Source organism: Pecten maximus, chromosome 12 (genome assembly GCF_902652985.1).
Source record: "Pecten maximus chromosome 12, xPecMax1.1, whole genome shotgun sequence".
Taxonomy (NCBI): Eukaryota; Metazoa; Mollusca; class Bivalvia; order Pectinida; family Pectinidae; genus Pecten; species Pecten maximus.
The window spans coordinates 9658420-9675428 of record NC_047026.1 but is presented as its reverse complement, the minus strand read 5'-3'; the positions used below and the strand labels follow the sequence as shown (position 1 = coordinate 9675428).

Sequence of the window (17009 nt, the reverse complement as noted above, 5' to 3'; positions counted from 1 at the left end):
TGTTTTGCAATACATTAATTTGTGCATATTTCTATACATATACGTGCTCTGCCACTTGCTTTTTTTACAAATAATTTTAGTGACATATAATATGTAATTCTTCTTGAATTTGAAAACCAACTATATGTTGAATCGGCAGATCTGTCAGATTAGTACATACATAATTAAAAATTTCATTATCACATCAAGCATTATGCCCATTTGCTTCTATTTTTAAGGTTACCCGACTCAAAACAATTTCCTGGGGGTTATACATTTTATTATGACAGTTTATAATAGAAAACATAATTCCTATGAGGTAGAAGGTAGGGATCATAAAGGACAAATAGACTCAGAAAATGTTCTGTTGTTCTTCTGTTCTGCCAACTTGATGATCATAATGTTCTTCAAACCAAATATGATTTCAGCCTGAGTTCATAAGAATCAACATTTTCCAAATCTGACATGTAAAAATATTTAATCAATGTAAATTTGCAAAGAGAGGTAATTTATAATTCTTTGGTAATCTGATTAGATATATCAAATGTATGTGTAACAGCTACACAAGAAACCCTTACCCACAAAAAATGCTACACGGGTGATTTATCTTGATGACACAATAACGTTTATGTCCATAGTGTAAGTACGAAATGAATTAGTGTTCAGGCATGCAAACGTGAAAAGTGCCATTAAAGTGACACGTCTTTCTTTCTTTCATGGTATCTCGATGAGGGAATGTTTTCCATCGATGTTGGTATTCTTTAAGACAGGTTAATCTGAATATAGAAAGCAAATTTCAAAACATTACACCTTATATCATATACTAATGATTATGTAGATGTTATTTTCTTTTCAGGAATAAGCCATCTAAGGATTTACAGTTTGGTCCCAACCTTAATATCATAAACATGTATTTAACATACTGTTTTTTGCCATGACTTACACTGGAAAATAACAACCATGAGTAGCTCCGATTCGATTAACAGAACTAAATAAGACATCAGTATATCCCTCACCTCCGTAATGCACTGAGTAACAACGTTTCGGAATTCCTGTAGAAGCATCTGTATTGTGGCGTCAGCCGCTGTCCAGGGATTCATAACTGTGTTCTTCAGGAAGATTAGCACATCACCGGACTCAGTCGATATCTAGAGTACACATATATACTATGAGATAATATGAAATAGATTATCATTCGGTGGACAAAATATGCGAATTAAATCTTATTATTAAGACATTATGCTGAAATCATATTGCAAAAATATGAAGAACAATATCAAGAACAAATTTTATTTCTTTGGTTGCTTACCGAGGTAGATGAAACATATCGTAAACTTATTTCTTTTGATGTTTTTATATGCAATAATATTCAAAATGATCTGGGCATACAAACTGTCATATATTGTTTGAAAAATAAAAGGAAAACAATTTGGTAATTATTATTTAGATATAGCTTTAGACATTGTTTTGAAATGTAATTCAACTTATTTGGATCAAACATTTTCCCATCAGATTAAAGGTACAACAATGGACACTAAGGTGGTTCATACTTATGCTGCTTTAGTTTAAGGACACATTGTGGAAACTCTTTCATCTACAGTTGAAACGAATTTTCTGGGAAAAACCTTTTTCACATCTCAAAAGTAACTTTAAAAGTCAATTATAGGTTAAGATAAGAGTTCGAGACCTGGTCAGAGCACATATCCTTCAATTGTCTTTCTTCTCTATTTGTGTTACTATGTTATATCTCAATGTATCGCGCACTACGGCGTTGTTAATAAGAAGGTTAACGGTTTGATTTATATGATTTTAATATATGCTATACATGTGCAATTCATCCATATATGTATAATTTATTTTAAGAATTTTCTCTATGATCATGTCAAGGTATAGGACTGGCTATCATTGAAAGATGTTTTAATGAAAGTTAATGTGGTGCAGTGTTACAATCGGCGGGTTTTCTTTTGGCTAGGCGATTAGATGCCGTAAATCGTGAGTTCGAGACCCGGTCAAGTCACGAGTCTTCGTTCGTCAATATTATTACTGTTTTCATATGATTGGTAATGTCGTTATAACGACAATACGGATACATCAATTGTCCTTCTTTGTTATTTGTGTTTCTATATATGAATATATATATCTTCTGAATGTAACTTACCCCAAGGCGTTGTCTAAAGCTTTCGAATATCTTTCCACATTTTGTTTTAGAAAGACTCGATTTTGTAAGGAATAGTGGTACATCACAAACATTCTTAACCTTGGAGTCAGTGTGAGACAGACTGTTAAAAACCGCCAAGTTGAGGCGGTTACATCTGTCAGCACACGTATTATCCTTAGCGTTAACAGCAAGGGCGTTGATGGGTAAATCAGGACCGATCTTGGAAAGGAAATGCATGACCTCGGTATCCTGACAAAAGAAAAAAAAATGTAAAACGTATCTCTAATGTCCTTTTACATTATATAAATCTCTACAAGTATATACAAAGCATTGTCTATGAACAGGGTATATACCGTTTACATTGGAGGCACAGAGTATTGTAAATCTATAACATTAACAATGTTATTTGTTCGTAAGTGTTTCCTTTTCTACTTCTTTTAAAATATACCGTCACATACCCGTATTCCGTGGTAGCATAAATATATGTTCCAAAATCATATATTTATTTGTGAAATTTAACTAAGTAAGTTAGATGGATTAAACATTACCTTTTCAGAGTAAAATCTCTGAACGGGCGGACAGATTGCTAGAGAGAAAAATGTAATCACAGCTGAAGATGGAAATTAACCCTACTTTTGAAACCAGAAGTCGGAATATCCCAATTCCGTGGTACGTCACATTCGGGTGATTTTAGGGTTCGGATATACTGATAGGCGCGTTGATTACGACTCTTAAAATATAAACGTTTTTTGTTTGTTTGTTTGTTTGTTTTTCTTTTTTTTTTCTTTTTACTTTTTTTTTAAATTATGCTTTATAACAACTGTTTAAACTGTATGGATGTATTTAATTATTCTATCTGGTCGTAATGCAACCGATTCGGTACAGAATTTGAGATGAACCGAGTGTCACATCACCCAATTAGTAAACATTATAATATTTGACTTTCGGATGTCCTCTGGTGTGAATTCCTGCAAAACACTTCTCTTGCTCTTTGATTTTTTTCATCTTAGATACATCCTCGTCCTCCCACATATATATCCGATTAGGCCCGGGGAATATAGTGTTTGATTTGCTTAACCCTCTTTTGTCTAATTCTTACTGGTTTCTTCACATGTTTTCTCTTTCTTCCTTTGCTTTCTTGAACTGAGCCTGACTTGGTTCTGAAGTTCATGTACGGCTTCACATTATTTGAAACGGTTTCTTCAGTGATTGCCGTTCCTAATAATACTGCCCCCATCAAAGAGTTCTCGTAGTTTTCGATAAAGTCTGCTGTTGTATCCTCGTGTTCTGTCATATCTTCATGTATCTCTCGTTCAAGGGTTGCTTCTTTCGGGATCTTCAGTACATTCAAGATTTACTGTTTCATTGCTGTTTTCCTGTTGCCTTGAATATGTATGCTTGGCGCAATGATTTATCATACATAACCTGGCGATTAAGAGGGAAATCGCAGGCTTGTTTGAGCGCAGATTGCAGATAAGAAATTGATAAAGCGGTATTGTAAGATATACGCGCAAAATCGCATTGCGTGAAAACAGATGCATTGTAGCGGATTTGTTTGTGGCAAAGATTGATTTTTATGTTTTTAAGAGGACCATAGCAGACGAACTTCCACATCCAATAATACACTGATGTTTTCTTTCTTGAGATATCATTCACTTTTCGCAAGCTAGCGTGCACTTTCAAGAACATCGTGCAGTCTTGGGAGCAACGTTTTATTTGGCGTCAAGATGCACTTTTAAATTTTGTTTGCCTTGGCCGAATCTATCGGCCAACAACGCCAGCACAGCCATCCGTACGTTCTGCCTCATACTTTACCTAGACAGCATTCTTCCGTGACGATCTAGCTCAGCTCGGCACAGAGCGGTCATCTCAAGTGATAAACATTGACATTTTTTTTAATTTTCATAATACTATGTATAGAGAGACATAATACAATGTAATGATAACATGCACGTGCTATTTGTTGGTACTGCACGTGTAAAGTAGGTATACCATTTCACACTACATTAAAGCATATTTGTCGATTATGTAACGAATATATTTCACACATGTCTCGAATAGTGTAAATACTGTAAAAACAATTTCAGACCTAGGAGTTTCAGAAAGCTTCTAAACTCCTAGGTATATGTTACTTACAAACGTCTATTTGACGTCGAGACTAATAAACAAAGTGGAAGACCGGCAATCCGGAACGACAGGTAACACAACAGTGGTTCACCACACTAATAATCACCGAAGAGTTCCAATGGGAATGATAACCTCTGGCTTCAACGGCGAGGTTCTGACACATCAGGGGCTTATATACATATCCCTGAATACACGTACATATATAACACACCAAGTAAGGGATTGTCTGTATGCAATCAATGCGTTTTGTTAACAATAGCTGATAGCTATGGGTTACATCAGCATCTTACTTGCATGTACCATTCAATGGAAAAAAACGTATTTCGCGCACGATCTTCTTCATAGGAAAGAAATCTATCTACTTATATTTGATTTTTCCTGTTACAGATATGGACCACGATGATCAATTATCCCTGTCATTTAAATAGCGATAGCCAAAAATGGTTTCCTTCCGGCAGTGAGTATACGTCTTTTCTTTCGTTTATCATTCTAAATCTTAATAATTTCAATTTTATAATTATACATTGTAATACAACTTTTTTCGCTTATTTTACCCCTGTAATGACTTATTGCTACATTCCGGTGGTAAAATATTATTCTTCTAGACACTGACAATACGCATTTTCTTGTGTGTGGGTTTTTTAAAGCGTAATAGTTCAGGCATATATCTTGACGTACTTGCTGATGTTAATACAGGCCATGACAATCCTTGTCAAGACTCGTCCTTATCTCAACTCTGGTCCGACCTGCCAACCATAACAGGATATTACGATACAGTGTACATGAGCAACATGCAAATAAACATAGATACTAAATGTCTGGGGGCAAAAAACGACGAAAAGTGAAATGTTCAATAATTTCGCATATGCTGTATACACTTATTCAGATTATTTCATAGTTGTTCGATGAAATAGGAATTGGTGACATTTTGAAATAAAATATGAATATAAAAGCACCAAATTTACGTCGATCTGTCGACAAAACTGAGGCTTTGCACGAATTCCCAACTCACAGTCTATACAAATGTGTATTCAGTATTCATATTGAATTCAGTACTTTGGAAATATTTTCAAATCAAACCAGTTATTTCAGTTTCTCAAGAATAAGACACTTTCACCTTTGTATGTGTTGTATTATATACTACAAAGTAGGTAGGATTGATTACTGTGTCGTGTTATTGCGCTTTCGGTTATGCCGTACCGAGGAGGATTATAAAAGTTTAAAGCATATTTAAATGCTTTCTGTTTCATTTAGCTATATATTCAATAACGCCATATGCAGTGTTGTCGAATTGAGTGCGAGCATCATAATAGCATGTTTACAAAAATGAAAATAAAATGTTGTTCCAGTTCATAGATTTACAATACAAGTATTTAGCTTCAACAGGTCATAAGAATCTTGAAATTAGGTTGGCAATTGTTTGAATTACGGCGATTTTAAAGTTGCGCTAATCATAATTGTTATTTTGCGTCACCCTAGCAGAACATGTAGAGTACAGGATATAGAACGCGTATCTGAAAGAATCTTGAAATTAGGATGGAAATTGTTTGAATTACCGCGATTTTAAAGTTGAGCTAATTATAATTGTTATTTGGCTACCTCCCGGGCCCCACCCTCAATGCCCGGGCGTGAAGTTACATATCCCGTCCCACTAGCAGAACATGTAGTGTACACGGTATAGAACGCGTAATTGAACGAATCTTGAAATTAGGTTGGAAATTGCTTGTTTATAGTTTTGCTCCGACACATTTGATTAAGTATATTTCTTATAATAAAGTATATTCATTTTTTCCATGTACATGTGTTTTCTCAGTGTAAATTAAGTTTGTGAAACGGATCATGTTAATTATAGCGGATATGATGCTAATTCTTCTGTCTCTATTGAATTATTTTTGGAAGTTCTTATATTCCAAACCCGGGGATATTCAGATTCATTACGGTGTAATAATGAGAAAGAATAATGATGATTAGAACTATAGATGGTCAGGAGAGTGACATTGGAAAGTATATTGCAGCGTGGGCTTGTATATACTACATATATATCCCTGTGGCAGCATAGTACGTATGTCAATATTTTACACCTGGACAATACATGTACATCCCTTATTACCACCAGAGGTCCCCGAGGTCGTTCAACTTACTCATCTGCGCGGGTAACTTCCAAACGACATATTTCAAAGAGATCAAGTCATCGCAAAGGCCTTAACTGTGGGACTGCTCACAATCACGGGTTGTATGATACGGCCAACAGATATGCCCAGTCAAATTCAGTTCATTTCATCACGTTTGACTTAACAGCCATTCAGATAAAAAAGACATTACGTACAAGATAGTACATGTAGTAGTAATAAACATTCAGTTATCTTTTTGAGGATATTTCTTGTTTTCATTGCACACGATTAGCCTCCGTTCAAGTTGAATCTGCGGCCAGTTCGAAGGTGCATTTTTTCTCAATAAAATAATTATCAAGTTGGTGTCAGATCGAGCTGTGATTATTTCTAACTGACCCTAATTCGGATAGTCCAAACTTGTCAAATGGAGATCGTGAAATAAGTTTTTCGGCAGCTTGTGGCGATTTGCTTCGAAAAAAACACCAAAGAATTTTGATCAACAGACACGTTAAGGGAAATGGGTTGCAATACAGCTATTAAAGAAATACTACAAATATGTGACACAGGTTTTGGCATTGATTCAGTGACTTACAAAATACATTGTGCATGAAACAACTTTAGGATGAGACAATGTATAGAGGATAAAATGATATGCAATCAGTTCGAGCTGGTGTGACGCTGACTAATTAAGAATATCTAATAAAGACCAGCTAATCAAAGTATCACATGTAAACATGTTCTATCGCATCCGGTAGGACAGGCCACACTAGGTGTTGTTCGCGGGTTAGGTTGAAAGGACCGGCCACTCAATTATGGTAGGTGACGAGTCAAAATAATTCACATTTGTCCAAATTAACCTTAGGAAATTCTGAAAAAGTGTAAAATACGTTTGATGGATATAAAAACTATAACATGTTGTTTAAAAGCAGATGTATTGATTTCCTTGACCTAATATGACCTACACACAGACCTATATATTTACCGTAGCGCTTTCGTAAACGCAACATGTTATGTAGACTTGGGTTTCAATTAATTATTCGGACTATTCATTACAAAATATTACATACAAAATTTTCCGTTATCTATACATATTAGATATATCTAACTCCATAGTTAAACATATTTCGATATAACATTATGTACATTTACAATAAAATGCATATAGTGATATAGCAGAAAGCCCTGCGGGACAGAAATAGCAAGAAAACCATTGGTGATACGATTACATGTTATTCTTTCTTTTTAACCGAATATATGTACAGCCGATTAAAATGAAGTTGAAATTAGTAAGACGTTTATTACGCAAGGAATTATCCTAACATTCTTTTTTAATCGCGGATGTATCATAGTCAGTGGCAATTGTTATCACTTCCATATTACCAAAGTGTAATGGATATAATACATAAACTGTTCGCATGTTGGTCACTGCGGGATAGAAAAAGGAAGAAATACATATTTATATATTCGCTTGTTGGTGTAAATGATATTTGACAGTATATATAACCATTTTATTTAGATAAAGTTAGTGCAGAGATTCATGCAGTGATTTTCATTTATTGTCAATATTTAAAATCGTTGTCCAGGTAAGGTAAATTTTACCTATGAGTACAGTAGCTAAGCGGATGAGCGCTACTGCCGAGATGACCTCTCTGCCCTTGGGCGCTGAGCTGAGCTAGGTCGTCACGGATGTCTGCTATCCAGATAAAGTAGGAGACAGAACGTATGGCCGGCTGTGCTGGCGTTGTTAGCCGATAGCCCGAGGCAAACAAAATTCAATGATGCCAAAACTGCACGATGGCTAGCGAAAATTTATAAGTGTTTCCAAGACTTCACGATGTGCTAGAAACTGCATGGTGGCTTGCGAAAGGTGAACGGTATCCCAAGAAAGAACACTCCAATGGAAAGTGGAGCAGTAGACTTAAATAAAGGAACACGAGTTGCGTGATATGCACAAATTAATCCCCAACTATACAGTAAAAATTGAAATAACATTGATTATATTATTATGTTGAACATAAAAGTGGATAATTATATACAAATGCAATTTTTTAGTGAAGAATTGATATTGGATTTATAGTGCTACTTTACTAACTCATACTGATATACAGACGAATCACTTCACTATTGTATGATTCTTTTTTTTCATGTTCCTAACTGATTTGTGACAACTATAGCCACGATGAGACATGAATATCTAGATGTAGTGTTTAGATTTTACCAACTATGTTTTCCCTCGCTTGCATCAGTTTAAAAAAGTTCTCATATTGCGATATTCCGACAGCGCCAAACGTTACTTTAGGTCTAAACTAAGACTGTTGCATGTACCGACTAAATATATTCGTTGCAACGGGAGTTGACGATGTTTGATTCTATTAGGTTAACGTCCTATCACAGCTGAGGTCATTTAAAGACGACCTCCCGTGCGTGCGATATACATGCGTGTGATGAATGCGTATGTGTGTTTTGGGAGGCTGCGGTTTGCTCGTGTTAAATCTATTTGTGATAGTCCGGAACTTTGGCGATTTATAGTGCTACCTGACTGAAGAATTATGCCAAAGACAGCCAACAGAACACCACATCAATTTTTTCAAGAATGTGGTATGTCTAGTAGGTAGGAAGAAAAAGGTAGAAAAAAAGAAGAGAAAAGATATGATTCTCAATCTAATCGCCTCCAACGATCAAGCAACGGGGGCAGCAGGTAAAATATTCTTACCTGCAGGGCCGAGTTGAACGAGGAAGAAAGTGATGATGTATATTCAAAAAAGGCTAAATAGGTGGCTTTCGCATAAACGAGAAAAACGTTTTGAGATTAACCTTACTGTCACTATGATGGATTCATCCAACCAAAGGTCGTGTAAATATAAGGAGTGAAAATACATCCAATGCCATGACATTGCAAACTTGGCTAAAGAAATGTTTTCAAAAATCATACAGTATTGTCGTTCAAATTAATTCAGGAGTAAAATGTTGAACGGAGCTGATAGATGAGAGTTATATTATACATTTAAACCCTGGCATCGGTTGGTCGATACGTACCAATTTATGAGTCTTAAAGCAAGGCATTAATCTAGGCCAAAGTCGACGGCCACCTAATGCGCATTTAACGAGCATATCATGTCAGAAAAGAACAGTGGCCTAATGTTAAAAACAGAACAAAAAATATGCGTTACAGATGTTAATATCATTGTATAGAAAAATTTTCCTGCAGGAATGAATAAATTGTGTCTAACACAATTGTGGAAAGATAAGGCAAATGGAATGGTAAAGAAAGCATGGGCGAGATGTAGTATCGTTTCGTATGTTTCCAAACTGTAGAATTACACAATAGACTTCACGTAGTAAAATAAAGGATGAGATATGTCTGTTAATTTGTTATTTGCATTCTTGTCCATCACACAAGATTGAAATACAAGTTATCATACCCTTCCAAATGCTGAGTGTGAAACTGAAATAGCCATTTGCAAGTTAAAGACTCGGGTACGTCACTGTCAGAGACATACTAATATAATTCAACGATTTCAACAGTTGTAAAAATGTTCACCTAACGTTAAAACGTAGACCAGTAATAATTGATTTATCAATGTGGGTTGTCCATAAGTATTTGAATTGAAAGTAATTATCCAATTATATTATCTTTTAATCGACTGAAGATGTATATTTCTATAACAGTTACAAATTAAGCATAGTAGTACATACCAGAGAAAGGTCTTCATAGGATTTTCCAAGAATTCTCTCTCGGATGAACTGTTTTGCTATTTCTTCCTCGTATGCTTCATCAATGGGTATCAAAGGGATGCATACGAAGTTGTCATCTGGTTTGGCCACTGTTAGCCAAGCACAGTAGAACAATTTGGCACCGAACACTGATTGTCCTAGGATACGCCCATAACCCGAACTGTGAAGCCCTATAACCTGCAAAATGTATGCGAACAGAAAATATCCGTTGATTAAAATAAGAAGAATCTGTTCGAGACTTCTATATTTAGTAACTGTCGCATTGACGAATGCAAAGTCAAGGTATAATATTTGTTGTAGGTCTCTTTATATTTCCAAAGCAATTCCAATAAAGCATCACTGTTAATACTGTCCCATAGTATATCAGTACCTTAAATACTTTACTAGTTTTCCAATGTCTTTATTTACTGATTTGCAATGCTGTACGTGCACAATAAGCATTTAAAATAAAAGTACACATCGCCTTCTGTATAACGACGGGCCTTTCAGGTCACTTGCATATTTATTGAGGTCACGTGACTAGTAAGTGCAACAACATTAACACCGTTAGATATGTGCGACCTCTAAATCACTTTTTTTTCAACGGGGTATCTGTAATCAATTGAAAGTGTATATCGATATTCACCTGAAAATTCCTATGCATCTGATTGATTTTAACGTTTCCCTTCAAAAGATTTTATTTGTTGTCGGAAAAAGTTTTACCACGGTGTTTTTTTTTACCATATATTCGAACTTTCCATCATTTGTCGCGAAAAAACACTCAGGCGCACAGTAAAATCTACACGAATGAGTTGATTTCCTATCCCAAATGCCTCGTTTTATCATTTTATAAGTTGGATACAAGGTTGTACTTTTGGCAAAAACTACGATCGGTGTTAATGGTTATGTGTTTAGTGTCGATAGGCGGCATAGAAACGAATGAACATAACTACAAGAATGCAACGAATCGTTATTAATTCAATATAATATATAAATAATTTTCAAAGACATTCAGAATCATGTAGATTCAATATATGTATTGAAACCACGGCCTCCATCGTTGCCATGCCAACCCATCCCGGCTTGAATCAGGAATACGGTGACAAAGGGAAAGTAAAATACATATGCGTAACTTGCCCTATTCGTAAAAAACTTGTCAAAGCTAGTACTATTTGATGTTGTTGTACTATATCTCATCAATTCAAACATTGAAAACTAACAAAACCACTGAAAAATACTAAATGAAGCCTTCACGCCAGGCAGTGCAAACATATTGTGTAGCCTGTAAATAGTGTGAATTTATCGGAATGTTGAAGTTGCAACAAAGTTCAACAATGTATACTGTACATGAATACACTAATAAGCAATAGAATGTGGCACAACATAAATCTACATGCTTGGTAAACAAAATAAAGTATGAGATCTAAGATGATAATGGAATATTACTGTGTAAATAACATTGTATAAGAACTTTCTCAGGGAAAAACGAGTTAAGGTATCAATCTCCTTGTTTCCTTAAGTTTCAAGCCCTTTATTATCGACGTCGATTTCCGCGTGATGTAAACCGTACATACATTTTGTATGTCAATGAGCTGGGGAAATGAGGATTTGATATTTACCCTGTGTGCCAGGTAAACTCCAGCGGATGCCGCTCCTGGCTTCGATGTCTCAAGTCCAAAACAATTGGTATTCAGGTAAGATGCGCTATGCAGCATACCAGCAGAGAAAGCCAGAGACAATTTCATCTTCCCGATCCTTCATTAAACAATAAGAGTATAAAGCTGTGAAAATGATATGTACATAAGTGTTCCATGGCAAAGTATTCATCGTTTACTTCATCGACAACAGCAACCATTAATATCATCAAGATAATACTTTTCCTTAAGACGAAAGGCGTCAACAGCCTTGAACGATAAATATTCAAACCAAAATGAATAGGAAGGTAGGTCCATCTCTGAATTGAACATTGTCGCTCCTTATCGGAGAAGTCAATGATACTTAAATAAAACAAAAGCAAACGTAACTTGACTACTGCGCCGACAAAGAGTTATTATGATTGATTTAAAACCAAAATATGTTGTTGTATATTTCTAAATAAAACCAAAAGTTAATTACTTTATGCTATAACCAACCCTGAAAAGTTTCAGCTTATAGTTGTATCTTTTAGATTTGAAGTGGAAATATCATTATTGCATCTAGAAGAAATATCGTGCTCAACTTATACCAATATATATAATTGTAATGTAAATTTATTTTATAACAATTAGATTTCAAGAAAACTTCAAAAAACTATTAAAGGAATGAATTAAAAAATGCCTCCATATTTATATTTATATCTCAACCTTTCTGAAACTATCCTAAATTTCTCCGTATGACCCTTTTATGTCTCTCTGTCACGTAGTAAACATATTTATCAGTAGAAAATGTGGTGCAGACCCAATAATTATATCTAGAACTGATGGCATAATTATTTCAAACTATCATCAAGTTAGCCTATCAATGATACGCAAATGGTTCAATTTGATAATATACTGCTGGGTACAATGTAATGTACATACCAGCACAACATTATTGATATTCGTATATAGCAGTTTTTAGAACTATGGGTGTTGTAATTGTAAAGGAAGCAGTAATGAACACAAAAAGACAGTGGAGAAAGGAAACAGATGTTATACGATATGATGATAATAAGTGATTCTGTTTTACATTTAGCACAAATCTCATGTCACAGCGCCGATGTCCTTTAAACTTTGCCTTACTTATAACAAATACTTTAACACAGACATCTTGCTGGATAAGAACGTTCAAAGTGGTAATAAACTTCAAACTTTACCTGACCCAAAACACAGACTTCTTGCTGAATAAGACCGGTCACAGTGGCCACATCCTTCAAATTTTAAGTTGTCTATTACTCAAACGTCGTGCTGGATAAGAACGGTCCCAATGTTCATATCATTCAAATTTACCTTATCTACAACAGACTGCCTGCTGTATTAGATCCGAGTTGGTTAAATCCTTCAAATTTCACCTTTCTAATAACAAAGAGTTCTAGCTGGATAAGAACGGTCACAATGGTCAAATTCTTCAAACATTATTACCTATAACACAGACCTCCTGCTGGATATGGACAGTATCCTGATTTGTGTGGATCAACGGTCACAGTGTCAACGTCTTTCAGGCAGGAAAGCTGTTTACGCACGTAGTCGTTGATGGGAAATGGTGGTAGCAGCTGGTCATCTTCAGGTAAATTTCTTATTATGGTCGTATAGTACCCACCCCACGCTGCGTCGGCCAGTAGGTAAAAATTTAGGCCCTGTAACATAACATCTGTAAAAAGGTAAGGCGCCTAGAAAAGGTGGTACGTATACGAGGGACCATTTCAACATTATACAATCCTATTAACTGAAGCCGTCGCATCAGCCTCAGGGTACAGCATGCAACGAACCATTTTTAAATCTTTTAATTGAATACACAGACCTTAAATTAACACAATCTTGTACCACTACTCAAGTCTGAAATATAACACAAACATAAAAAAATAAATAAAAACAAAACATACATTTAAAAAAAACACCAAAGGGCCTGTATCGCTAATCTTTATATTTCAGTTATTATGGCAAACGCTATATTTCTACAAAATAATCTGATTTCGAAGAGTTTGCTAAATTCACAGTATTGGGACTTTAACAGGCCCCTGGCGGAACAGACCCAGTCTTTATACAGAACTGATTTACCATTAGCCAATGATGATCTAGACAAGATATAGATCTAGGTCAAAATTCACTATCAATTTTATACAAAGTTTGTTTCCCTAAACCCTAACCATCTCCATATGCAGTTTGTCCCTGGCCGAACTCCATTCAGTCGTCTATGGCGACTTGGGGTACTTACCTCTGTTTTCTCAATTGTGACCTTATCTCCAGCGCAAGGGTCATCATTCATAGAAAAATTAAAGTTTAATAAAACCCATGTGGTTGAATTTGAATTCACCTAATACTCTATTTACCACTTTTCATCAAAATCCAATATCTAAACTTCAACCAATCAGAAGCCTTGGTATGGTTGATATGGCAACGATACCCATGCAATAGAATTTGCAGTTCCCTAAAACATCTATAAACCGATTTTAATCGAAATCAAACAATATCTAAATATCACCAGTCAGAGGAAAATTAGCCTGTGGCAGTCATCTTAGTTGACCAAATAAAAGGGTCAATTGCACACCCCATAAACTTGATGAACACTCGTGTCAAGTTTCTTAATTATGTAACGGTAATCTGATAACACTGGTAACCCCGAAACTTTTAATTTCCTCACATTACCTTTAATTTCTCCGCTTTAATGTTAATTTTCTCACTTGCACTTAAATTTTACATACGCGACATCTAAAACCCTTACTAACATTTAAAAGTTGATACTGGCAAAAGGAAATTAAAGGTTTTGAGGTAACCAGTGTATTATATATTTGATAATTTTACAGTTGTTTGAGTATGGCACTTAAATTTATTATGAGACATCAATTGGCATCTAAGCATGAGTTCATGGCCTGTGTTGAATTAGGAGAGGGGAAATGCACGGCCAGATCGTTGTTCGAAACCGGGACTCCCAAAAACTAGCCGGATGCTCTAACAATTGAGCTACCTTGTCGACGCTGTTCATCCCAATCCAGTTTTGCTACAGAATGTTGTTCAATGAGCTAGTCACCAACTATTACAAGGATACCCAGCCTAAAATGATCCTGACTGTTCATGAGTATGTTGTGATAAACACAGCAAATAAACAAAACAAATAAGCCCAAGTTCAGCTAATCAATAAATAGTCACATATCATGTCAAGCTTTAAACTGTCAGCTGATCCTATTTCATTAAAAAAATCATGAATTTCCTGCTGTAACAAATTAATTTACAGTGTTTACATACCTTATTGTGAAAATCAATTTAAAATAGTGGTTTCATCGCAAAAAAAAACTTCCGTTATTAGTTTCCATGCATACGGGTGGCAAAGTGAGTAAAATATACCAGGATTAATTCTATACGGATTGTGTGATACCAAATCAGTTACTTTGGGTTGGTTATAAAACATCGAATAATTATTTAATTACTACTACTATAATTTATAATTACTCTAATGTCATGACCAGATATGCGAATCATAAATTTTTATTCATCCCAAATGACAAGTTGTGTTTAGTAAGTTTGAAATTGCTACTTTGTGATTTTGAATTACATAAAGATGTAATGTAAATGAAGTTTAATCAAGCATAATAAAACATATTTTCTTTTTCAGATTCGGATTGCGTTTCTTTATCCTTTCAGTAGATATTTAAGTAGGTCATTTAGTGGTACTTTATTACCAATATCTTGATTGTACTAATGATTGCAATATTATAATTGTTACTCGCCTTGGTCCGATACTCTGCTCGAAGGTTCAGAATAGCATCGACTGGGTCCACGGCTCCATGCTCTGTAGTTCCAATAACACATACGACGGCAATAACGGGCACCCTTTTAGCCAGGCATCCATCGAGGAGTTTCTGCAAAGCTGAGAAGACCAATACAACAATGATAATTCAAGTCTGTTTTAATAGAATTCAGAAAAAAAGCAGGCAGTTGCCTTGTAAATTCCCCCAATGAAACATGACTGGCAATGCACCGATACTTGAACAGGACAATTGGAACATCTTTATAAACGATGCAGTGAGAGGGAGTGGGGGGTCAATATACCTGGTGAAATGGCTTTTTTTACGACTCACTTTTCTTATATTTATATATACTAGCGGAAAAAAGAAACGCATAATCGGTTTTTCTTATATTACTTATAAACAGATGGTCCTCATTCAATTTAATTTCACAATTTCTCAACGCTGAATGCTTTCAGCAGATTTTTCAGGAAAGCGTGCATCCGGAGTACTCTTGCGTCATATGTGCTGGTAAATCACTAAAAATCGAACATTTGAACATCACAGATCAGTTACAAAACATTTCTTTTTGAAGGGATTGTACAGCGAAATGCCGCGATTGAGTGTATTCGATAGGGCTGGGGCCATCGCTCTTATAATGCAGGGTCATGTAGTCCAGTAATATTGTGTGCACGAGACAACAATATCCCGTTTAGTTGGGTGTCTCAGAGCCACATGGAGATAGGGTGACCGTCCCAGGAGCTGATGTCCGCGCTTTCCGTCGCAACGTCAAGAGAGAAGCATATGCTCATTGGACACGTGTGATGTTCACTGACAAGTCTTGCTTCCGCTTTACACATCAGATGGACGACAACGTGTCTACCGACGTCGTTGCGAGCGATATTCTGACGCTTGCGTTCCGGAAAGTGACAGATTCAGTGGAGTCCCGGACGATCTGTTATGGTATGGCCAGGGATATCACAAGACGTGAAAACACCTCTCGTGGTTATCCATGGTAATCTCACTGAAATAAGATATCGGAATCAGGTCTTCAGACCACACGTTCTTCCTTTTATCCATCAATGTTGCAGTTCTTGATTTCCACCATACAGTCCAAATATGTCCCCAATCGAGCATTTGTGGGACGAGCTAGACAGTAGGGTAAACAACAGGCCCGTGTGACTTAACGGCCATCTGAGTTTTGATATGTTTAGCATATTTGAATCAAAGGACTTTGAATGTAGGTTAAGATCATTCATTTGAGCAATGGCTATAGCACTTTACACATTAATACTACAAACCCAATATCAGGTATCTGGGCCTGTTGGCTATCAAGAAGAAGTTGTTTAAAAACTTTAGCATTCTTAACCCCTGTGGACTTGAATGAAGGTCAGTATCAACCATTTGAACAATCGTTATAGCCATTTACCCACGAATGCTACAAACCCAATATCAGATCTCTGGGCCTCTTGGTTTCAAGAAAAAGTTGTTTAAAGATTTTGGCATATTTCACGCTTGTGAC

General features: G+C 35.7%; 1 protein-coding gene across 1 annotated transcript; it reads right to left on the bottom strand.

The window, feature by feature from the left end:
* Positions 1 to 312: 312 nt before the first annotated feature.
* Positions 313 to 11834, bottom strand: LOC117339789. Its single transcript, XM_033901499.1, has 6 exons — positions 11709 to 11834; positions 10072 to 10287; positions 3237 to 3473; positions 2138 to 2386; positions 996 to 1127; positions 313 to 408 (listed from the first exon to the last, which is right to left on the bottom strand). Exons 1-6 carry the CDS (start codon positions 11832 to 11834, stop codon positions 313 to 315), a joined length of 1056 nt encoding a protein of 351 aa, XP_033757390.1.
* Positions 11835 to 17009: the final 5175 nt, after the last annotated feature.

Bases quoted from the DNA above. Each gene is read 5' to 3' on its own strand.
- LOC117339789 (XM_033901499.1), bottom strand. From the start codon at position 11,834: ATGAAATTGTCTCTGGCTTTCTCTGCTGGTATGCTGCATAGCGCATCT. The intron at 10,288-11,708 runs GTAAATATCAAA...TACATTTTGCAG, and splicing joins GAGTTTACCTGGCACACAGG to GTTATAGGGCTTCACAGTTC. The intron at 409-995 runs GTGAGGGATATA...TTATGAACTCAG, and splicing joins TTACTCAGTGCATTACGGAG to GCTGAAATCATATTTGGTTT.